The 24710-nt window shown below is 44.2% G+C and overlaps 2 protein-coding genes across 10 annotated transcripts in view; one reads left to right on the forward strand and one right to left on the reverse strand.

Moving 5' to 3' along the window:
• The window catches only part of LOC131702731 (acidic mammalian chitinase-like), a 122645-nt gene extending 104423 nt beyond the window's left edge, over positions 1 to 18222 (reverse strand). For 2 of the 3 annotated variants that reach the window (XM_059004616.1, XM_059004615.1), the window contains exon 1: positions 18076 to 18222. The gene's annotated coding sequence lies outside the window, so the exon portion shown is untranslated. The remainder of the gene's footprint in view (positions 1 to 18075) is intronic. The other variant, XM_059004618.1, reaches the window with a different exon arrangement.
• LOC117394739 (pleckstrin homology domain-containing family A member 6-like) overlaps positions 1 to 24710 on the forward strand; it is a 64690-nt gene that overhangs the window by 16431 nt on the left and 23549 nt on the right. For 2 of the 7 annotated variants that reach the window (XM_059004605.1, XM_059004607.1), the window contains exons 1-5: positions 220 to 376; positions 17456 to 17539; positions 22460 to 22556; positions 22867 to 22971; positions 23464 to 23536. In XM_059004605.1, the coding sequence (XP_058860588.1) occupies positions 327 to 376; positions 17456 to 17539; positions 22460 to 22556; positions 22867 to 22971; positions 23464 to 23536 (409 nt within the window). In that variant the 5' untranslated portion in view covers positions 220 to 326. Of the gene's footprint in view, positions 1 to 217; positions 377 to 6561; positions 6682 to 15709; positions 16114 to 17455; positions 17540 to 22459; positions 22557 to 22866; positions 22972 to 23463; positions 23537 to 24710 lie in introns of those variants that run through there. The other 5 variants (XM_059004608.1, XM_059004610.1, XM_059004606.1 and 2 more) reach the window with 4 other exon arrangements.

Below are 24710 nucleotides of genomic sequence, written 5' to 3' on the forward strand. Positions count from 1 at the left end.
CCACATAGAGTTTATAGTTTATTTTATTTTAGGCGAGAAAACAGAAAGACTTTTCTTCTTCTCCTTGAAAAATTGTAAATGACGCCAGGGAGGAGAGAGAGAGAGAGAGCTAAGTGAGTGAGAGAGTGTTTGAAGACAACCTGTGGTTTCAGGTTTCTTGTCTGTCTTTTCTGCCCTGCAGCTCTCTCTCTCTCTCTCTCTCTCTCTCTCTCTCCCTCCCTCCTCTGTCTGTGTTTCATCACACTGCACTGTATTCTAGGAGATCACAAACAGGAGCCTGTATGGACTGCAAGGAATGAAAGAGAGCGAGAGAAACATTGGACTACATGCTTTGTGTTCCTGCCGGGACGACTAAAAAGAAAAGACAAAAAAAAAGGTTTCCAATTCCCTTTGTTTTCTTCAGGCTTTCTCAGTTTAAAACGGTGGGGAACGTGTCAATTCTATAAGCAGGCTGTAATGTAGCAGGTTAGAGACTGTGTGTGTGTGTGTGTGTGTGTGTGTGTGTGTAGGTATGACCTCACAGGTACAATATGTGTGTGTTTTTAATAGAAAAATACCTATGGAGTAACAAGACGTGTTTGGGAGTTGAGAACACCATCAAAAAAAAAAATTACAATTCACAAATTTATATCAGCAAGGTATTTTATAGTTTTATTTTGTTATTAATTATTTGCATCTATTTTGATTAGAAAAATGTGATTATTAGGGTAACAATATATTTTGGGCCAAGAAAAAAACAGGCATATATTTCTATGTGCATTTCACAGGTGAGTGTTTACATAGCAGTATGTGTCTGACTTTGGAAAAAGTAATGTGTTAATATTGCAGTGATGATTGCTATAGGATATATGATACTGTCAATCAAAATCACAGTGCATTCGGTTATATTAAAATTAAGACAGTCTCAAGATTAAAAGTGTCTTTATATGTATCTGACAATTTGCCATTATGTCTACCTTAAATTACACATTTTTCTTTTAGTTTTACAAAAGGATAAGTAAGTGCCAATTGGCTACCTGTTAAAGGTTTTTAGCTTGTGAATTGTCATTTGGACAGTCTGCCTCTCCCTAGGCCATTATCAGTTGATGTGAAGAGTTCAGCTTGCATGAGAAATCCACACGGAGCCGATCCAATCAATATACAATGTTCAAAATCAATACGCTGTTTTCTGAAGCAGCCGGCTATATTTCACGCCCATTTGGACATTCCTACAGAGGCAGAAGTGGTATCTAAATTTAGCTAGACATGTTTGATATAAAAAAATGCTTTGAGATCCAGTATTCCTCTCTGCAGCAGGAATGATTGTCAGTTTCCAATTCTGCAAGCTGATCTTTTAAAACCATTGTATATGGCTGATACCATCATTAATCGGAACAAAACTTGGGGCAGAGCACAGCTGCAGGAGGTCTTGCAGATTAAAGCCATTTCATTGTTGTTTTGCTTTGACAAAACCCTTATCCTGCCTGTTCTCTGTACTACAGCAGGGGAGTGTAGACACAGCAGGGTCGGATGGAGGGGTACTGGGACTGTGGTGTTGCAGAGGAGTGCTAGGAATGGACAGTGATGCGCTGCTAGAAATGGACAGAATTTAAAAAAAAAAAATGTATATAAAGTGCCACGCTCTTCCTTGTTCCTACGCCCACAACGGTTCCTTCTCCCCCTAATAATTATGTTACCGTGGTGTTTTTCAGTTGGAACTGTTGGACAGTTTAAAGAGTGAAATATTTCCTCCAGTCTCCTTGCCATCTAGGTGGGTCTGTGTCTCTGAGCAGACTTCAAAGCAGCTTTGTGGGGGCTGTGCTTGCAGCGCTCAGTGAGGTCGGGATGTTCAGAAGTTCTGTTCTGTGAGGTTTGGCAGAGCCACAGCTGAATACCAAGAGGATGATACTCAGACAATAGAAGCCTTTTTTCCATTATTCCAGGGTGGAGCCTCCCTTCACTCTCTCTGCTGGGCTAAAGGGGGGCTTGCAAGTGGCACGGAACTCAGAGCCAAACCAGAGGACATGCGAGCCCTGGGCATAGTATAAGAAACCATTCAGAACCTGAAGTCTATTTTGGAAAAAAAGTTCAATCCAATCTGCAGCTGTTATCCAGTGCAATATTCCGGATAAAGCAGATTGAGTTCCATTCAGGGCTGTAGCCATTCTCTTCACACCAGCCGTTTTTTCTTTTTTTTTCTTTTTGAGAAAAGAAAAAAGACAGCGTTTTAATGATGTGCTGTTAAGTTTCCATTACAAAGGCGAAGGAGAGGGAGGGCTTGCAGGTAAAATGAGGGAGGGGGAGGAGATCCAAGTTCCATTACAGAGGTAACAGTAGGTGCCCTGCAGAGCACATGGTAATGGAACCCAGTTCTCATCATGAACTCTTCATTTTCTGCCCTCCAGCACTGTCACTGTAAATTAATACCACATCCTGGATCGAGTTTCCTATTGTCCATTTATTTATGATTAGTTGCGCTTTGGTTGAGTTGAAGACGAATATTAATAAATCATCTTTTTTTAAAAAAGGAGGAGGAAGATAAACACTGTGCATATTTTGTTGACAATTCAGAGCTGTATTCCATGACAGTATTACAATCCCCCTCCCCAGTGAAAAATGTAGTTGATGTTGAATTTGTTCCAGTTACCAGTTGCTGTTTGTCCTTGAGAAGGCACATCTTGCTCTGACAAAATAAGATTTATCGGACTGTTTGCTAATGAAGCGTTTTGATTGGCTCCTGCCTGGTCTGGTCTGGTCTGGTCTGGTCTGGTCTGGTCTGGTCAGTTGAGTTGAGTTGAGTGTGTGTATGTAGGGGGGTCTGGGTGATACAAGATTAGAGTGAAGTTTTCCAGCTGCTGGTTCTGTCTCTATTTCTCTCTCCAGATGGACAGTCTCTCTTCCAGAACAAACATCTTTATCTGGGAGTGGGAGAGCAGAGTTCCTTGGAAACGGCTGAAGACCCAGTAACTCTGTGCCAAATGCAAAGCAGTTGCACCCATTATTTGATTGCAATCTTTACCTATTCGCTGCAGTAAAGATGGCAGTACCTATGTACCTCAGTTTGTTGTACAGAACTTGAGAGAGTAAGGTTGCACGGTGTGATGTTTGCACTGTGTCCATCGTTCCTGCTGTGTGTTAGGGCGGTAGGCTGATTGATACTCAGATTACTAACACGTGGGTCAACCAGAGCCGTTCTGACCTTGTGGTTCCGTAAGGAAAGTGGTGACACAAACAAGTTTAATCCCAGTTTTGGGCAAATCCACCCAGCCCAGTGTACCCAGTTGGTTGGCATGGATTAGCATCCCTGTGTTCAGCGTATACCTGAAGAATTGCAATGCAAGGCACTGGGCCATCAGACAAAGAATAGCTTTATAGATTGGGATGCAGATCATCAAATATTGAATTGAACACACTGTGTGCAAACTGTGATAAAGTTTGTCCTGACTTTTGCTTAGTTTCTCTGATACAGATTCAGTAAATGGACGCACTGAAATGTTACAGACAGACATACACTAACACGAGGGCCAGTTTTTCAGTTGTTGTTGTGTTGACGGGATCCCTGCCAAGATTTTCTGAGTCCTTGAGTCTGGCAATGGCGCGTTTGTAAACATACCAGCTGTGTGTGGAGCTGAGGCCAGATATACCAGCTAGGAACTGGACCTGAAATAAAGCTTTGTATTGTGAGACGTGGACTGATGCGCTGTCTGTCTGCCCTGTGTCATCTACTGTAAAACGTGGTGCATAAGTCTCACCCCCTCTATTGTAATGTACAAGTACATCTTTTTATTTCATGCATGCTAAAATATTAAGAAATAGACCATACTGCAGTTTAACAAGCAACTTCGTACTGGCCTGAAATATCAGTGTTGCTGGGGGACAGTTTGATAGTTACACTCTGATGTACCAGCGGTGCTTAGAGAGATGACTGAGGTTTGAGAGCTCTGTTGAGGCCACAGGGGTGCTTTCTGATTCACCAAGTAAAACTGAACAGTAAGATGAATACATTATTTAAGATAACATTGTATATCCATACCAAGTGGAACTCCCTGTCCTCTCCCTCCCTCTCGTGTTTGGGTCCCGCTCTGCCCCTTGGATCTGCAGCCTGCTTGGTACAGCATACAGTGTCCTTGCAGAGGAGACCAGTGGACTTCACCAAAGAGGATTGAGTTCTGCTTCATAGAGGGAGCAAGCCACTGGGCTGGCAATGCTTGGCAGCATCCCAGATAAACAGTTACTAAACACAGCCCTAATAACCAACAACTGGCACCAAACATGAAAAAGCTAGAAAAAAAAATCGACATGGAATTGTTTGAATTTCTGTTGTTGGTGGTTTTATGTGGGGTGCTGCTGAAGCATTATGGCTTTCTCATTCATCTGTCTGCACTGATTAATACATTTTGTGTTGGAATGGTTTTCAAAAGCACTTTCAGATGCTTCACCTCGGAAAGAGGGACTGTTATAAAAGAAATTGAGATATCTAACTGGGCAGAGATTAACAACATAGAGTAGGAAAACACAGTGTTGCTGTTCTACTGTTTTACAACAAATGTCTTTCTAAATAGAATTATGATTGTTGCGTGCATACAATTTTAAAGCATACAGTGGCAAACATTTAGACTGCCCAGACAGCAACCTCAATTCTTAAAGCACTGAACCAGAAATATAACAACCCTGTGATAACCAATTAAATGAATTCATTCTCTTATAATGAGCATGACTATATACAGTAATGGACATGTGCAAGAATACTAATCTGCTGTTTTACCTGCCGTTATCTTCCCTATACTGCAGTTTTGAATGCAGCTGACCTTTATAGTCCTGTAGCGGGTGAGAAGTGTTGAAAGAGTTAATGACTGGCAATCCCATTACAGCCCGATTCAGGTGTGATTCAGGTGGCGTGAATGCATTTTGAAGGCTAAATGAAGTGACCTCCTATAAGCGTCGGTGTGTTCTCCAGAGCTCTAAGCTAATACTGTATAAACATCAGCACACTGGTGAGAGGAATGTGTTCCCATAGCCTTCTCAGTGCCACCTCAGCAAACCTCCGCTTGTTAATAATAAAACCCCTCTGCTGTTTATTGCAAATGTAGACAGTAAATAAAGTGTAATGTAGCTGGCCCTTCCCATGTTCACATATCTGTGTGTGCAGTGTCAAGGTGTGTTGGGCAATAGGGCAGGGAGTAATCCACTAAGGGAATGAGAGACAATGTGATGCAGTATTGTGGTTGAAGCTGAAGCACTGGGAGGCAGTGTGAGTAAATGTCAGACATCAGGAGCTTGGAGGTACTGTGACTTAGTGGTTAAAGCTGAGGGACCAGGTGGCAGCAGTGTGGCCCAGTGAAGACCACTTATTTGTTTTCGCATTTCATTCCTTACGCAGCAAAAATAATAATAGGCAGCAAACTGTAACTAGGGAGAAAAACACAACTTAAAAAATTCATAAATCTAATGCAGCAGAAGCAACCAACCGTCAATTTAGTCTTCAGTTAGACTGGGTGTTTGAACAGGCTCCGAGCCCCCCTGTAATCACTGAGACACACACAGCCAGTGCTTTCTGCACACTTTACACATTCTTCCAGTCTGGGCGTCTCTGACTGTGTGTCACGCAAACTGCTGTTGACCTTCAAAGCTTCTACATTGTGTGGAGGTGTCAGGGGAACCAGGTCTCATTGTCCTAAGAGGGGACACTCTTCTGGGGAGTTTTTCATCACATAGGATCTCAGCATTGAAAATAATATTAAATCACTTTTAAATAGCTTTACAACATTGTACAACCTTGTATTTGCTTTTGTTGTTTATTTGGTGATTATTTAGTTGTTGGATTAGTACTAGTTGTTGTAATATTAGTTGTAGGCATATGTTTATTAGTACTGGCAGTACTTTATCATTCATTATCATTAAACTGTATATATATATTTTTTTGAGTCACTTATCTGTGTCATGCTTTCTTCACCTTGCATCTTAGTCATCTGCACTCTACACCGGTCCCTTAAAAACGGTGATTAATGTGCACCAGTGTTAATCTGTACAAAACCTGTGTGAAAAAGGTAGGTGCAGGAGGTTTTGCAGATTGATGGGAATGAACAACTTTTCTGCTAACATTTTAAATAGTGCTGTGACAAATGTGTTTTAAATATATGTGTGCTATTTATTTTTTTTAAGCTAATTTCTGCATTAGTATCCTTTGCTTCTTTTTTGAACACAGTCACTTTTATAAATTCTGCTATTTGAACACATTTTTCATTTTTGCCCCGGAATACATTTCAAGCAACATTTCTACCCACCTCTTCTTCAGTCCACCTTCAGAGACCCTCAGAATAACACATCACTACCTTGTCTTAGCTGAGAGCCAGCACATCTGTTCAGGTGCAGCGCTGAAGGGGTTACTGACAGACATCTCTCTCAATATCAGTTAATCATTGAAGGGATTGTGTGTTGAGAAGCAGTGTGAGAGTGCTTGTGTGTAGAACAGGCAGTCTGGAAACATGACTACTGCCTTCAGCTCCAGTCCAGCTGCTTGGGGAATCCAATCCATATGTGTGAAAGTTCAGCTGTTCAACAAGAAAAGAAATTGCTGTACAAAGTGGTTGTTTCAGTGTTTTTGTTTAAATTCCTCTCATACTGGACTGGTCCTGCTTTTTTCTTCCTGAGGTGCAGCGAGCCAGAGGGAGGGAGATAGAGTGAGAGAGAGCCTGCTGGAAGGTTTGTCCTGTATGCTGTGGTTTTTTTAAGCATGTTATTCAATGCGTTGCATGTGCATGCCTGTGATATATATGCAATGGTGACTCTAGGTTATCACCATACAGGAGTGACAGGGGATAAACTCTTTTGCTATGCTTGGCAAGGTATTGTTTTTTTTTAAGCTTTCTGTCTGACTCTGGACTTGGAGGGAAACTCTGATTGTAGTCTGAGCGTGAAGCAGTTTGCTGTGTGGTCCTGGGTTCAGCGCATGACACAATGAGGCAAAAACACAAAAGCCATGAAAAGAAAAGACAGGAGAAGTAAACTAGTGTTCTAGCAAAAAAAAAACAACCTAGCAACTGCTTAAACATTTGCAAAACGCACAGAGACAGGACATCAACAGTAACCAGACCCATTGAGAACAGGACGTGGTTTACAGAAGCTGTGAAGCTTAAAGGGAAGGAGGGGATGATTGTGGTGGCAGTCCGCTAGCATGTAGTTCCCTGGATTAAAGAGAATCTTTTGAAAAGAGCCTGTGTAAAGGTATTTTTCATTTGATTTTGCTATTGGGAAACAGCCACACCCTACCCGTGGAACTGTTCTACGTCTGCTAAGAAATAAATAAATAAACAGCTTGCTCATTGTCTGCAATCACTGTTTGGGTTATTGTATTTAATTGGATATTGTGGGTTACTGTGCTCTCATCTCGTCTCAGTTTCAGGTGGCATTAAACTAAAAAATATATTCTAATTGGTAACATACCCTCTCTCCAGTTGAACTGCTTCTTCAAATCTGAATTGTTTCATTATATAAATGGTTTAGTGAAGTAGTACTCCACTAGGCGAAAGGTTTGCACTGATTGAGAGGGTCAGTGCTAAAGTACAGAAACCAGCCGAAAACATAAATGAAGGTTCTAGTGTAGCAGTTAGGTTGTATTACTCATTCATTAGCACTTGATTTATTTATTTATTTATTTTTTTGAAGGGATTAAAACATTTCTTCTGGATATTGGTATTGTGCATTCACAAATGCATCTGTTTAAAAAATGTAGTTAAAATTGCGCAATCAGTGAATCCAGTTAATTACATAAATGTGTTTAAAAGTGCATCTTTGCTGCTCCACTGGTCTTGAATGGTTGATTGTGAGGGGTGCTGGAAGGTGGGTGCAGCTTCCCTTTTGACAGCCCATCCCTCCCTGCAGGACTACTGAGAGGTGATGTTAAACAAATAAGAGGAGCGAGGCAGAACGCAGAGAGACCCTGAACTTGAACTGTAGAACCACTGTGCCTGTACAGTGACAAGCAAGAGTACTGTACCTGCCTTAAACGGAGACTGCAGCCTTGCTGCAATAAAGTGCAGTATTATGCCTTATTTTGGACTTTATTGGGCAGCACAAATGTATAAATACAGGTATCAGGATACTTGTCAGTCTACTGACAATGGACTGCAAAATATCCAAAATAAAAGGTGATTTATTTATTTATTTTTTTACATATTTTAAAGAAATAATAATAATAAAAAAACATGATTGAAGATTATATGAAGAAATGTACAAATTGCTACTTTTATGAAAATGACTTCTTTGGCTGTTCTACGTAATTGTAATTAGTGTGATTTACACCGCAGGTGTTTGAACTCAGATCCTCAGCCAGACAGCATGGTACCTGGCTGCATACAAGGGTGTGTAATGTGTGCTGTAGGGTGTGGCTGCGGATGTGGAATATTTCTCACTAGTGTATGATAGCACGGGCAAAACTTACAATGCAGACCTCGCTGGCTTAAGCCCATTTTTTGTGAAATGCAATTAGTTTTATTTTTTTAATCTTTTAATGGAGACGTGCATTTCGTAATAACTCTTCTGGTTGTACGGACCAATGCATGTTTGCAGTTTGGAATGCCTCTACAGTTAACGAGTGCAGCTGTCTTTACATGGAGTGCTATGTGTGTGTTACTATTCCATTGGAAAGAATACAGACAGGAGCAATATGCAACAGTGTGTGTAACTGTATCCACAGCGTCCAGTGTTTCCTGGGGGAGAGGGGGCAGCAGAGTTGATGAAAGTTACAGGTGTTGTTTAAGACGCTGTTACCTTTTTATCTTTTTTTTTCAATCCTGTTTAGTTTTGTTTCTGGCATTGAGCCTAAAAGCATAAATCAGCACCTGATCTGCTCGTTTGATTGCTTCACTTATAAAATTTCCAAAATTTCTCGTGACTTGTTTGTTAGGAATGTATTGCTCTCATAAATGGGCACATCGAATGAGCTTTGCAGCTGGGAAGGGGAGCTGGTAAAGCTGCTGCTGTCCAGTTTGCACATTTCACATGAGAAATAAGATTAAAGAGCAGTTTAGTCAACATGGTGTTGTCTTGGAGAATCTGTCCAAGTCACTGAATTCCTTTGATAGGGAGTCAGTCAGGACATGTAGTGGCTCATAATACAGGAGCTTCTGTATTCGCTTGCAGCAACTGGAACGGAGGAACAAGGTGTCTAGAATAAGAGAACCTTGACGGCCAGGTACAGAACTGGTGACTAGGTTGCTATGTACTTGCACAGTACCTACCCAAATATCTAATTTTAGAAGGCTAACCACAATAAGATTTTATCATTACTGATTACACATTCACATCATCTAAGGTCATCCAAGATTAATGCTAATCGGGGTCTGTGAACCCAGCTGATTTAAGTATGTATACATTTGCTGTGTATTTCTAAAGGATCCGTGGGCCAGGTTAATGTTTGGGGAAAGGGGGCGTGTCTGTGTGCGGAACACTCTAATTTTGTGGATTCTATGCTGGAGATTCCGGAACGTGACAAGGTTTCTGTTTTCCAGCAAGCCCCACCTGCTCTGGCACTATTGCTGATCCACCCCATCTACTTTCTGGTGGATTAGTCTCAGCTGTCCATGACAGGTTGTTCTGAATACCTGTTAGCTCAGCTTTCTGCACAACAGTGTTTTTTTTGTTTGTTTTTTAAATGCGTTGTGACTAACAATAGATTAGTATCTGTAGATGCGTTTCTATGTGTAATATATATAATTAAAGTATTGTTATTATTGTTGTTTAAACCTTGTTATACCTGTTATACAAATCCAATTATAACATTGAGGCACTGCCTTGGTATGAAGAATAGTGACGGCGTATTTGTCACCTTCCTTCATTTGAAATGAATAATACTAATATGACCTCAGTCAATTTGAATTGTAGATGAGCTTTAATCTAGATGCTTGCACCCATTACTGTATATTGTTATTATTATTTGTTTATTTTGCAGACGCCCTTATCCAAGGCGACTTACAGAGACTAGGGTGTGTGAACTATGCATCAGCTGCAGAGTCACTTACAACTATGTCTCACCCGAAAGACGGAGCACAAGGAGGTTAAGTGACTTGCTCAGGGTCACACAATGAGTCAGTGGCTGAGGTGGGATTTGAACCGGGGGCCTCCTGGTTACAAGCCCTTTTCTTTAACCACTGGACCACACAGCCTCCTTATAGCTGGTATCTACCACAGTAGTCATGTAGAGCATACTGTACATTACATACACTAGAGAACATCCCAGCGCCTTCGCGTCGCCTACATCTTTTGCAGTCTGTCATTAACCTTAGTGGCGTGTGTTCAGAATGTCAACACACTTTCGGAATGCTCTTAATGAAAGATATCGGAACAGTTTTAGGAATGCTGAGGGATTACATGTTTTAGGTGAGTTTTAAGGGGGCAGGGGCGGATTTGAAACCATTACTTAACTTGGACATACCATTCCATTCTGTTTTGAAAAAGAGACATAGCCAAGATCACATTATTGCTGCGTGACATCATACACATCCACAGTTGATATCCTGTAGTCCATTAATAGCCAGGCTATTATAATCTCCCAACAGTATCGGAACCATGAATATTTCTCAATTATCTAGTTTCCAATATACTATCCTTAAGTAACATCAAGGTACCAAGAAGGGTCCTTTTAAACCAACAAAGTTCTTGGTCAAGGAGTGAAGTATCCTTTATAAAAGCTGACTATGGTGAAAGCACAGCAAAAGCATGGTAAAGAATAGTGAGGCATATTAGTAAGCATGGCAAACCAGGGTAAACTATGGCAACTGCACAGTATACCAAATTCTTAAACCTTGAGCAATGCTTTACTGTGATACTAGTCTTTAGGTGCTTCTAAGTCTCAACACACTGGTAAGGTAGTCTGGTAATTTACCCATAATGGCAAGTAAGAACCGTTTCAGGGGTGATTTTAATTTGTGTAAAAACACAAAGGGTGGTATATAGATGTGGCATTCAGTAATCCCTGTTATATAGATCTGCTATTGTTTCAGATCAGTAAATAGACCCTGTGAACTTTAAGATTACTGTCCCAGTACAGAATTACACCCAACTTATCTCTTTGCGATGTGTATGCCGGTAGACTGCCTCTGTATCGAGGTACTGTGTGAGATATAGAGCTGATTGTCACAATGGAATTCAGCACTGCCGTTGCTCTGCAACACGTTCCTCTATGACGTTGTCAAAGGAGCCATACATCATGGTATTCAGAGCACAATCGGTATGCAGAAAATGAATTGTAACAACAAAAAAGTAAAACTGCAAAAATGCATGAAGTTGAATGAAATACTGCTTTTTTGACTGGGGCTGTGTTGGTATTTAAATAAACAACTTGTTCTATACTGTCCTGGCCTTACAGCATCCCGTTTGAATCTAAAATAAACTCCTAGTGATTCGTTGCCATGTATTTGCCGTACAGGATTTGGTCTGAAATAATCCAGTTCCTGTAAAGTATAGATCTGGAATCAGACATCTGTTGTTTTTAAATTGCACATGTTCTGATATTGTATATGTGAGAATGCAACTGAGTGACTTTTTAAAAATGATCGTGTTGTCTGTGTCTGAGCTCACCTTGAATAGCTCAAATGTTTGGACAGCGAGGTTGGCCGGGGACTGAGGAGCCACAGCTGATTCCATGACTAACCCTGTGCACTGCTTGAAAGTAAAGCACAGTGTGCCGCTACATGAAAGGAACAGATTTGATCTCGGATCCAATCTTAACTGGCAGTCTGCCCTCCTTTCAACTTGCAATCAAGCGTCCATCCTTTTTTTTATTTTTTTTAAAGTGAATTTATGCACTGCTGTGGGAGTTTGCTCTGGGCAGTCATACCATCCACGCAGCATCAGAATGACCTCCGGTGGCTCATTGAGAAGTCTTGGTCTTAGCCTGGGATTTAGAGAGCGTGTTTGAGGGAGTCAAGTTGCAGGTACTCTCTAGCTTGGGAAGGCTTTGCATGACACAAACAACAGGGTTGTCTGTCTAGGAGATCCTGACAGCTTTACAAAAACACACAGTGCCTGGATAATTGGGGTGCACTGAAATTCTTCATATTGGGAATTGTTAGAGGTGGAGCCACACAAAGGGGCAGGTACAGAGCCACTTGGAAAGAACAGCGGCAGTAATATTCTCTCACTAATAGGTGCATGTTGATATGTTATGTTTTCTCTATCTTTAACTGTACAGTATGAGCTCTTTGATTGGTCAAGAGGATCGGCCAAACAGAATGCAAGAACACAGGCTTACACCACGAGAGGCCAGGTTAATACTTGGTGCTGAGACCACCGTCCCCTGACAGCCTAACAGTGACACTGATAGAGTAGCACAGTGCTGTCTTTCACAGCCCACCTGGCTGATAGATGCTGAAGTGAGGTTCCAGCTTGAGCGTGGCAGTCTGCAGGTTGTTGTGATTGCGCCAGGGTTCGATGTGTTTGGGTGGATGTCTCTGGGCTGGCTGGTGTGGGTTACAGCAAGCTTTCAGTTTGAGGTGACTGTAGGACAGCGAAGCCTCTCCTTCTGGAGGGAAGCCAGCTGAAGAGTAGCAGAAAGAAGAGCAGGGAGCTTTTAGAGCAGAGATATATTTAAGAAAAAACCTCCAGGGTCTCGTTGGCGACAAACTTGCTTCGTTGCACTCTTGATTTGAAATCTTTTTCATTCTTCATGGCTTGAGAATCTGATTTCTTTTATAAACTACGTTTTAAAATATGTTTTTCCACCACTGATAAAATAAAATGAAAAAAGTGTCCTCCATAAAACCTGACGTAGGGATTCATTCAAAAAAGAATAAAAAAAAGCTTCCTACCCCGTATGAAGGTACCAACCCCTCCCTGACAAGCTCAGAGATGGGAGATGGTATGTCTGGTGCTATTTTTCGCCACCACCGTCAATTTCTCAGAGAGGGTGGGGTGAGATAGCAACACTCCTGAATAGGTAGTTACATAACCTAGTGAGCTCACAGAAGGGAATCGAGGAAAGTGCGTGCATCTTTGAGCCCACCTTCCTGCTAAGTGCGGAGCCCTAGGAACGCGTCAGCAATGCTATTTCTGCTTATTTCTTAATATTCTATTCATCCTGCACAAGAGGTTCAGATCAGTGTAGTTGTCTAAATAAATGATCAGCATTACTGTATCGGAATGCCGCAGTGTCACTGTGTGTTGAGAACACACTGGGATTCAGTGTGAAAACCCATTGCAACGTCATGATGCTCTAACAGGATAATAATTCAGATGATTCAGAGCAAAACACTGTGGAATCGCTGGTCATTTGTAAAACCATTTCTAAACGGGTAATACATACACAAATATTAAGAAAATGTTGCTGATATCCTGTTAACAAATGTCTCTCTCTCTCTGTCTGTCTCTCTCTGTCCCTCCTGTGCTGAGTAAATGCAATCCAGCAAGGAGCTGCAGGAATCCTAATTTAACACAGAGGTGCTTGAGCATGACTGGGAGATTTATAGATTGATACATAACAGCTGAGGCCTGTGAATTCATTCCTGGGGAAGCTTGGAAAATAAACATTTTGTTTCCTTACCAGAGGCACACCTACCTGAGACTATTATACAATCCACCCCTCCCTGTCAATGGCTTTCAAGAAACAAAGAGAAACACACAACCCAAAACCTGCGTGTATTGCTGGGGCACAAAGAGCACAGCGTGGGAGAGGGAGAGGAGACTGCGTTGTCTCGACGAGAGCCTTATACATAGCAATTTGTGGACATTGTGGACAAGAATTGGACAGCAGGAGTGTAGCATTGAGTTGTCAAATACAGAGAATTCAGTACTGTGGATCCGAGAGCCAGCCATTTCAATACAGTAATACAGCTTAGTATTGGGAATCTTTTTGAGACTGAAGTAAAAAAACTAGTGCAGTTTATTTATTTTTTTCTGTTGTATGGCCCCCGACTGACTTGAAAGAAGTCATATGATCCTGCCAGAATAACAGTGATCTCTTCATTTCCGAGATGTAGTTGAGTTTGTGGTTCCTGCCCACAGACGATGGGAAATGAACCTCTTGTGGCCAAGCCGGGGCTGGAATGCTTTGTTGAGAAGTTTTGCTAAAAATACATCCAGTTAGGAATATAAGAAAAGCCTCAACATGTCGTAGGAAGGCTGAGGTAATGAGGCACAGAAGGGAGACGGTCTCTTCAAAAACAACAGGCTAAGGATGAACTTTTGCAATCCTAAGTAGAGGAGGAGAAGGGGGAAGGTGAAGAGGAGTTATCTGTGTGCCACCATGAGGCAATGGGGGGTTTGTGATAAATGGCATTCAAAATCGCCAAACAAGTTCTGCAGGGCCAGGCACTGAGAGTCTGTGAGGGAGAGGAGTCCTCTGTCATTCTCTGATTATGTTCAGATCACTGCTTATTATTATTTATTTCTTAGCAGACACCCTTATCCAGGGTGACTTACAATTGTTACAAGATATCACATTATTTTTACATACAATTCCATTATTTTTACATACAATTACCCATTTATACAGTTGGGTTTTTACTGGAGCAATCTAGGTAAAGTACCTTGCTCAAGGGTACAGCAGCAATGTCCCCCACCTGGGATTGAACCAACGACCCTTCGGTCAAGAGTCCAGAGCCCTAACCACTACGCCACACTACTTACTAGGATCTATTCAATAATGTCCTGTTTCAACCACGGGGGATGATTTTAAAGATGCCTAAAAGCTGAATTTCTGAAGTGGCAGCGAGGGTGTGTCATTTCTGTAATTTCACTACAGAAATTCCGCTTCAGGTGTCTTTTCAGAAGCAGACCCTGTAGACAATTCACATAGACTGAGAGCATGCATAATATGATATGAAACTACAGGTACTTAGTTAGTATAAAGGATCACTTTTAGAAGTGCTAAGATAGATTCACTACCCTCCAGTAAGACTTTGTATACACTGTTCCTATTTTACTTTCTGGAGGTCAGGGTGATGTAAGGATGATATCTTCTCAGTTCTAAACTCCCTCACGTCTGCTCTGTGAGCCTGGCAGACTTCCGATGGTTTGTATGGTAGGGAGGTTAGAAGGGTGTTCGATCTGCAGCTTTGAGGCAAAGACAGGCTTGTGGTTGTGTATGCATTGGTCGAAATGAAAACATGATTAAGTGCAGTGGTCCCACTGTAACTCATGTGTGTGTTTGTTTTGGTATCAGTGACAGATTAATAAAGTACAGAAATGCCTTTTGAAGGACTGTATGTAAAATGTTGCAATGGTCGAGTAAGACAAGTCTCTTGTCAACAAAGACAAATAAACTCGACCAACAGCAATTCCCAAGAAAATTGGGCCTAGGAGTGCCCTGTACTTGTCTAACATATATTATTTAGGAGTAACAATCAAGCCACATCAATTTTAAGCAGTGTGTGCTGGCGACCTCCCTTTTTGATCTGTATTCCTCCCCTGAAATCACTGACAACATCCAGCACTGAGAGCCAGGGCTTAATTCTAGTGCTCCAGTCTCTGCGCGTGTTACAAGTAGCTCTCCCATTATAGTCTGTGAGGGAGAGAGATGGAGGGAGGGAGGATGGAAGTACAGCACTTGACTGATTTGTGTCCTCCACCTTTAACCCCACCCCCTCATCCCTTTTTAAGTCCCAAGGGAGGCCGAGCTGCAAATCCTCACACACCGCAGTCTGCCTGCCTGCCTGCCTGCCTGTAGCTTACTGTAGCTTTACTCCAGACAGGGGGCTCAAGCTGCAGGCCTGCAATGTGTGTCTCCCTTCTTCACTGGTCCCTACGGGGAAAAAAAAAATCAGGAAAAAGACAGAGAAACCAAGAGACCCAGTAACCGATTCAGCTGAGCCCTGCAGTTCTGGAGAGAGAGAGAGAGAGAGAGAGAGAGAGAGTGAGAGAGAGAGAGAGAGTGAAGCGGGAGAGGGCGCGAGAGAGAGAGACAGGAGAGAAGAGAGAAAGGGAGACTGGCTGGAGCACACAAACTCAAAGGAGATAAAGAAAGAAAAGCAGTAACAATTCAGATAAACAGGTCCCATCCTCAGTTCCACCTAAACCTCCTCTCCTTCAATCTGTTTGTTTGTCTGTCCTGTTTCTTTTTTTTATTATTATTTATTTATTTTTTGGTTTGTTTGTTTAAAAGAAAAAGATGCTGAAGTTTCGTGCCGACCGGAGAGTGAGGTAGGTAGGTAGGTTTATAGGTAGGTCAGTCACTGCCTCTGCTGTTGCTGGGTGAAGGACAGCAATAGGGAGACGTTTATCATTAAGAGCTGGTTAGCAGCTGCGGTGTGAACTGAATAATGGAGCTGCAGGTCAGTGATTACTGCAATGCAGTGCTGGTAGGAGCTAGCAGCTTGTGTGTTTGATGGAGGTGTGCGTACAGTATGTGTGTGCTTGGAGAGTCCATGCTAATGGAATTGTTAATCTATCCTGAGAGTATGAATGTGTTTGTGTCTGTAGCAAAGAAGCAGGCTGCCATGTGGTGCAATTATGTTATACAGTAGGTTGTGGGTGTACGTGTGTTTGTAAGCAAGCTGCAGGCACATGCTGTGTGTGTGCAGGGCAGCAAGCATGCTGTCACAATTTTCATTTGGAAACAAGTTAGATGGCACATTTTTGTTGGTGTGTAATCGCATAGTGGTTTTCTGCATGCACGTGTTTGTGAGAGTGAGCAGACAAGCGCGTATCTGTTTGCGAATGAGTGAGATCGACACATGATCGCCACCCTTTTCTTTTTATAGTGTGCATGTTAATAAGTGGGTCAATAAATAACCCCTGGGCAAAAACCCTGACTAGATTAATACAATTAGAGCAGCAGTGTTTTTTAAATATCATCGAAACACCATGTGATAGTTATGGAAATCTCTTTAGTGTCCTACCTACATGTACAATTGCAGATGGGGCCTTTTTTTTGAAGAACGTTTACATCATTTCACTCCTTTTCTGTTCTGTTCAATAGACCCCAAAAATTTCTGCTCATAGCACAGGGTGTTGTCAATTTCTGGAGGTAGGTGTTGGGGACATGGCTGCCCTGGGGCGTCTAGGGTACTGTACCTGATTCAGCAGGTATTTTGAAAACCCCACCCTCTCACCTGCCTCCCACTCGTAAATCTGTCCTGTTATGCAAATGTTTATCACCTTCTCATGCGAGCGAGTTATTGCTTCTAAAAGCCATCGCCCGGGGCCAGTGGTAACACTGAGCTCCAGATCGGGCAGACTTTGACAGAGGGCTGATAGTAAGCGCTTCATTGGCCTGCACTGTAGAAAGCATGGGGGATTCTGGGAGGCAGGCTGTATGCTACATGTGCACACGTTTTGGTGTTGTTTTGTTTGCTCTTGACGTGAGTAATTCAATTTTCTTTCATGGATCCCCCCTCCCCCCCCTTGTGCAATTCACGATCGCAGATATTGACTTACTGCAAAACAAGCAGTGTGAATGTCTGTCAATGGCCTGTTTGGAGCAGCTTGAGGGAGCAGGTGGTGAATTACAATATCATGTACTGATTGCTGTATTTCCTTGCAGCCACAATGACCGAAGTGGCACGTTTAGGCACCCAGTGAGCCACCTCAACGCAGAGGAGACACACACACTGCAGCAGCAACTACCGTGAGTTTACAAGACAAAAAAAAAAAAACAGCAACTAAAATCACACACTGGTCCTGATAATTAATTAATTAATTACATTGAAGCAGTTTAGCTCCAAAGTATTCTCCAGGAAAAAAAAATGATCTTGTTCATTCAAAGAAGCCTGTTAACCGGTTTCTTAACACAATACAAATGTATTTTTATATGGTGCTGTGGCGGAGTGTCCCGCCCCTATTTATTATTATTTGTATTTTTGTTTGCGGCGCGGGTAAAAGCGCCGCGTCTTTTATTGTTATATTTAAAAACCTCGTGAGGATGCATGGCTGATCAGCTACTGATTATTTAAATAGCTGACAGTCATGCATCCTTACCAAACGCGTGCAGACTCTGGCCGGGGGATAATAAGATAATTACCAACTAGTTAATCCCTCGGCCAGAGTATATAAACCTGCAGCCCTCTGCATTTGGTGGGTGGAGTGTTCGAGAGTGGAGAACGGGAGAGAGAGAGGAAGAAAACAATTGCTAAAACGTGCTGGAGTATCCAGCACGAAACTTACTTGTTTGTTTATTCGTTCGGCCCTCGTGCCCTTTTGTTTGGTGTTTTGTTAAATCTTTTGTTTTTGTTTTGTTTATTAAATACGCTGAGTGCACCAGCACTCAGCTTCAACCGCCCATCCACTGTTTTGGTTTGAGTTACTTCCTGGTCCGTGACGTCATCCACATCACCACTGCGAGCCAGACTGCCACATATGGTGTCCTGCGTGGGACAAACAACGCCTCCAACAGCCGGACCAGGAACAGCAAAGGAAGTTTTTTTCGTGTTCGTTTTTTCAAATAGTGTTTTTTGTGTTTGAAAAAAAAAAAAAAAAAAAAAAAAAAAATGGATGAAGTGGACGCCTATATGGAGAGGTGGCATGCGCATCAGAGGGAGTTGAAGGAAGGAGGGGCTACATGGTGCCTCGCCTGCCTGGAGTATGGGCACCTCCCTGAGGTGTGCCCATATGAAGACCCCCTCTTTGTGCAGGCCTTTGATCGAGGTGAGGTGGAGACTGCGGAGGAGTGGATCCACCTGAAGGCCATACCATCGCCGCAGGTGGATCAGGAAACCTGCCTCACCTGCCTCAAAGGGGAGGAGTGGTGCTTTGCCGTCGGCAAGGTCGGGCACAAAGCACCCGACCAACCCCCTCCATGGCAGGAGGTGGAACTGCTGGTCCCGAAGAAGGGAAGGAGGGGCGGTGCTAAGAAGGCAAAGAAGCCCGCACGTCCTGCGCCTGAGTGGGAGGAGCCCGAACGTCCTGCGCCTGAGTGGGAGGAGCCCGAACGTCCTGCGCCTGAGTGGGAGGAGCCCGAACGTCCTGCGCCTGAGTGGGAGGAGCCCGAACGTCCTAAGCCCAAGAGGGGGGAGTCGGTGCATCCACAGCCCAAAAGGGAGGAGTCGGTGCGTCCACAGCCCAAAAGGGAGGAGTCGGTGTGTCCACGGCCCGAAGAGAGGGAAGTCGGGGCTTCCACAGCCCTAGGACCCAAGCTGCAGTCCCAAGAGCCAGAAGGGGAGGAGTTACAGGCTCAACCCCCTGAATTTTTCTGGGGGGGAGAAGGGCAGGATGCTGGTGTTCCCCAGCAGCCTCTATTTATGCTGCTGAAGGGAGCACGGCACACACCAGCCCAGCCGCCACAGCAGAGGGAGCCAGCACCGCCACAGCCTCCCTCTGAGTGGCCAGCATCCGCCCCATCGCCTCTGCCTCCACCACCACCAGGAGCAGAGCAGCAGGAGCTGCCTCTGTCTCCACCACCACCAGGAGCAGAGCAGCAGGAGCTGCTTCTGTCTCCACCATCACCCGGAGCAGAGCAGCAAGAGCTGCCTCTGCCTCCGCCACCTCCACCAGCAGAGGGTGAATGCCTGCTGGTTCCGCCTCCACCGTCGTGGGAGGACTGCTTGCCCCTCCCACCTCCACCAGCAGAGGGTGAATGCCTGCTGGTTCTGCCTCAACCGCCGTGGGAGGACTGCTTGCCCCTCCCACCTCCACCAGCAGAGGGTGAATGCCTGCTGGTTCCGCCTCCACCGTCGTGGGAGGACTGCTTGCCCCTCCCACCTCCACCAGCAGAGGATGAATGCCTGCTGGTTCTGCCTCAACCGTCGTGGGAGGACTGCTTGCCACTCCCAGCTCCACCAGCAGAGGGTGAATACCTGCTGGTTCCGTCTCAGCCGCTGTGGGAGGACTGCTTTCCCCTCCCACCTCCACCAGCAGAGGGTGAATACCTGCTGGTTCCACATCCACCGTCATGGGAAGGACTGCTCCTGCCCTGCCTCGCACCACCCAGGGATGCCTGCTTCGCATCGCCTGGGGCTGCCTGTTGCTCCGCATCACCTGGAGAGCCACCAGCTACAGAGAACGAGGGAGAAGTGGAGCTCCCGCTGCCGCCTCCATGGCCAGGGGCTCCCCTCCCGAGTTCACCTCCCGAGGGTCCGCTGCCGCTGCAGTCGCCTGGGGTCGCCAGGGATCCTGCTTCGCCTGGGGTCACTACACTGTGGTCAGAGCCCCACGGAGGGGAGCTGCCGGCCATGAAGAAAGGGGGGGAGGTCAGGAGACCAGCTCCCCCAGCCGCACTTTCGCGGCCGGAGATCATGTGGTCAGAGCCCCACGGAGGGGAACTGCTGGCCGTGAAGAGGAGGGGGGAGGTCAGGAGACCAGCTCCCCCAGCCGCACTTTCGCGGCAGGAGTTTGGGTGGTCAGAGCCCCACGGAGGGGAACTGCTGGCCATGAAGAGGAAGGGGAAGGTCAGGAGACCAGCTCCCCCAGCCGCACTTTCGCGGCCGGAGATCATGTGGTCAGAGCCCCACGGAGGGGAACTGCTGGCCGTGAAGAGGAGGGGGGAGGTCAGGAGACCAGCTCCCCCAGCCGCACTTTCGCGGCAGGAAATACTGTGGCTGGAGCCCCATGAAGGGCAGCTGCCAGCCATGAAGAAGGGGGGGGAGGTCAGGAGACCAGCTTCCCCCGCAGCAATTTCGCTGCAGGAGAAAGGGTGGCCGGCCATGAAGAAGGGGGGGCAGGTCTGGAGACCACCCCCAAAAATTTTTTGGCCAGAGGAGCCGGCCGGTGCGCGGGCCATTGGAACGCTACGGCTGTTTGGGTGGGAGGAGGACATCCCACCGTGGCCGCCACCTTTGGTCCGCTGCTGCCCCTGTTCCTGCGCCGGGACTGCTAACCGGGACTTTGGGGACTAAGGGGGGAGGTGGCCGAAAAGGCCATGTGTGCTGCGCACAAGGGGGGGCATGTGTGGCGGAGTGTCCCGCCCCTATTTATTATTATTTGTATTTTTGTTTGCGGCGCGGGTAAAAGCGCCGCGTCTTTTATTGTTATATTTAAAAACCTCGTGAGGATGCATGGCTGATCAGCTACTGATTATTTAAATAGCTGACAGTCATGCATCCTTACCAAACGCGTGCAGACTCTGGCCGGGGGATAATAAGATAATTACCAACTAGTTAATCCCTCGGCCAGAGTATATAAACCTGCAGCCCTCTGCATTTGGTGGGTGGAGTGTTCGAGAGTGGAGAACGGGAGAGAGAGAGGAAGAAAACAATTGCTAAAACGTGCTGGAGTATCCAGCACGAAACTTACTTGTTTGTTTATTCGTTCGGCCCTCGTGCCCTTTTGTTTGGTGTTTTGTTAAATCTTTTGTTTTTGTTTTGTTTATTAAATACGCTGAGTGCACCAGCACTCAGCTTCAACCGCCCATCCACTGTTTTGGTTTGAGTTACTTCCTGGTCCGTGACGTCATCCACATCACCACTGCGAGCCAGACTGCCACAGGTGCTCTTCACGCCATGGCATCCCAGAGTACTGAACAAAGTTAAAAACAAAACAAGAGCGCTCACATGTACAATACACTACAGCTACAACCCATTATATAAAAACACATTAAAAAAAGGATGTTTTCAATTCAGACTTAAAAGAATCCAATGTTTCAACTTGCTTAGTGTCAACCGGAATAGAGCTCAAACGAGGAGCACAACAGCAGAAAACTCTTAAATATATATATATATATATATATATATATCATTGCATTAGAAATGTTTGCATGTCCTAAAAATACCTGAATAGGCTCCTTTATGAGTGTTTGATGCCTGACTCTAATCCTGTTAAGAATGGATCCCCTTGCAATCTCTTGTGTGACAGATCCAATTAACTTTATACATAATTATAGGAAGGTATGAAAGCCAGATTATTATAAGACATGCCTAATGAATAAAGCTGAGAAGACACTCTGCCAAATCCATGTGCATCCTGTTACTTAGTTATCCGAGCACACTGAAATGTACCCACCCTAACCCTAACCAGCAACCCCCCACCTCCACCCCCGCTAGGGGGTTCGTGTTGTTGCTCGTCAGCTCAAGTAATTTACATTCCTGGGCTCCACACCACAGGACGGGTTGGATGAGAGCGGATGTTTCAGTTGAACGTTTTGCCCGAGGGTGTTAATTGAAATAGTCCTCGTAAACTTGTTTTAAAAAGAAACGGACTCCAACCATTTAAAAATAAAGACAGCAATAAAATAAAACAACACTCCGATCTTTCTTATTCAGAATCATCGGTTTCTTTCTGTTGACATGATTTGGTATTTTTTACTGGGCAAGTAACTAGAAGCAAAGTAGAATTTTTAGGTCTTTGGCTTTTGAGGATTGCATATTCATTAAAGAGAGTGAAAAACGAACATTCTCTTAAAAAGCATGGTTACCGTCCTATAACCTATATCAAAAATGTCTTTATAAATATTCAAAATGGTGAATTAGTGAAAAGTCCATAAACAGTAAAGTATAGTACATGTACTGTCAACATGTCCTAATTGTGAATGAACCGAATATATTTGAGCCTATAGGCAGCTCTGGTGTGTATAGAAGTGCTGGTATGAAGTCACCTGTCCTACATGTGTGTCTCGCAGCTCAAACCCGGACATGAGCGGTAAGCGGCCAGTGAGCATCACCAGTGAGAGCGCATCCAATCACGGCATGGTATCGGACCTGGAGCCCAATGGCAGGGTGAGCAATCTCATCGTCTTTCTTACCTATTTGTTACACTACCTGGTCTCTAGTTTCCCCTACCTCCATAGTAAATGTATTACATTATCAGTGGAAAATAGCAGCCTTTGTCTTTTTTTTTGTTTTTTTAAGCTACTGCCTTCTGAATTAGTAAGAATGCATCACACTGACACTTCTGTGCACCTGGATTATGGTGGTTTTAAGTCTTTTGGGAATGTCTGTGAGAGTTTTAGGTGGGGAAAAATAGAAAGCATTGAAAACTGTAAAGGAAGTTAGTTCTCTCTTCCCCCCCCCCCCCCCCCCCCCCCAGACCTCGCGCTCCTCGAAGAAAGCCGTCACTTTTGGGAAGCGTTCCAACTCCATGCGTAGGAACCCCAAGGCAGAGGTCATGAAGCAGGGCTGGCTATACAAACAGGTACCTCAATAATCCTTTACTTCTGGTAACGCTTTACATTAAGTGTCTCTAATTGCTGTGTGTTTACATAGTACTTACTTAGTAAATGCACATGTACTTACACATAATTACAGTAGTATTATGCATAGTTACAATGTACTTAATCTGTACATTTTTTGGCATGATGTAACTTTAAACCTAAGCGTACCCCCTCCAGCCCTAACCACTAACTATTTTCTTATACAATTGAGTACTTATATATGTCGTGCAAAAAGGTTTATACATTAAGTACATTGTAACTATGCATAATAACATTGTAATAATGTGTAAGTACACATGTATTTACCAAGTAACTATTCTGTAAATACACTGTAATTAGAGACACTATAAAGTGCTACCGGCTTTATTGGATGCGTTGTGTTTTTTCTGAGAGTTGTGTTTTCCTAATGCCGATTTGGATTAGCTGTACTGCATACCCTTGATTTACGAAGTCTCCATCCCTGTCCCTTGTAGGCCAGCAATGGGGTGAAGCAGTGGAATAAGCGCTGGTTTGTCTTGACGGACCGCTGTCTCTTTTACTACAAAGGTACGCAATGTCATCCAGTAATTCGTTTTGAAATACAGGTGCTTATAGCTGATTAGGATTGGGCATATACAGGACAGAGGGTTTGTAGTAGCAGGGTTATAGGTATGTAAGAGAGAAAACCGTTAAGCCGTTGCCAGTTTTACAATGAGTTTAGTCACAGGCGTGCTTTATTCAGCATGGAATTACGACAGCAGGTGTGTCTAGTTTGTCCCACAGTGAAGCCCGGAATCTATGATCTAGGCATTAATGAAATGGCAGGCACTGGGGGTAGAGAATACTGTAGTTCAGTAAAGAAGGAAGCCGGCTGACTGCCTGGCTGCAGTGTGCTTGCCTGAAACTGCGGCAGGTTTGTGGTTGATTCCTCCTGCAGCCCACACACATGCCTGCCAGGCCAGGGGTGCTGATAACAGCTGTTTAACGAGGTGCTAATCAGTTGTGGCTTTGTGTTGCTGTTTTTTTGTTTTGGTAACTTTTTTTTTTTTTTTTTGGGTGGTGTTCCTGCGGGCAGCTGCGTCTTCCCTAACTCGCAGAGGTTTTCAAAAACACCCTTCAATTATGTTTTGTTTTATAATGCATTTTTCAAGATACAGATGTAGATAAAGATGTCTCTTTCTGAAAGGATGATGACAGGCTTTGGCACGTGAAAACAGTACTAGAACCTTTGATACAAATGAGAACACTAAAAAAGAGATATGAAATAATTAGAACAGAGTTTTATGTAACAGGAGAAAGCTTATTTTTCAGTCAAGACATGTTTACCCAGCAGGCTAGCTCAGTACAACGGTGCACAGCATACAACAAAAGAAAAATGTCCCTTAAGCCCCTTTCACACTGGCGATCCTACCCGGGTCTCAACCCAGGTTCTGGCTACCCGGCTCACAATCCTGCGTAGTGTGAAACCACGTTGTCAAGCGACCCACCTCAGGATGTGGGTCGACAAGCTTTAACTTGGGTCAGCCGATAAAATGCATGATGGGTGCTTGTAATCAAAAGTAACAAACAGCCACGCCTGCATGAACTTTTCACTTCCGCAAGGAACTTGAGTGCCACTTCTTTTTATTCACGGTTTGTTGATTGAGACACACCCTGATCCAGATTACTGCAGGGATGGCGTGGCGTGATTTAAAGAAACATTTGGGCCAACGATTCAATCTTGAGAAGCTTGTATGGAAGC

Source organism: Acipenser ruthenus, chromosome 30 (genome assembly GCF_902713425.1).
Source record: "Acipenser ruthenus chromosome 30, fAciRut3.2 maternal haplotype, whole genome shotgun sequence".
In the NCBI taxonomy this organism is placed as follows: Eukaryota; Metazoa; Chordata; class Actinopteri; order Acipenseriformes; family Acipenseridae; genus Acipenser; species Acipenser ruthenus.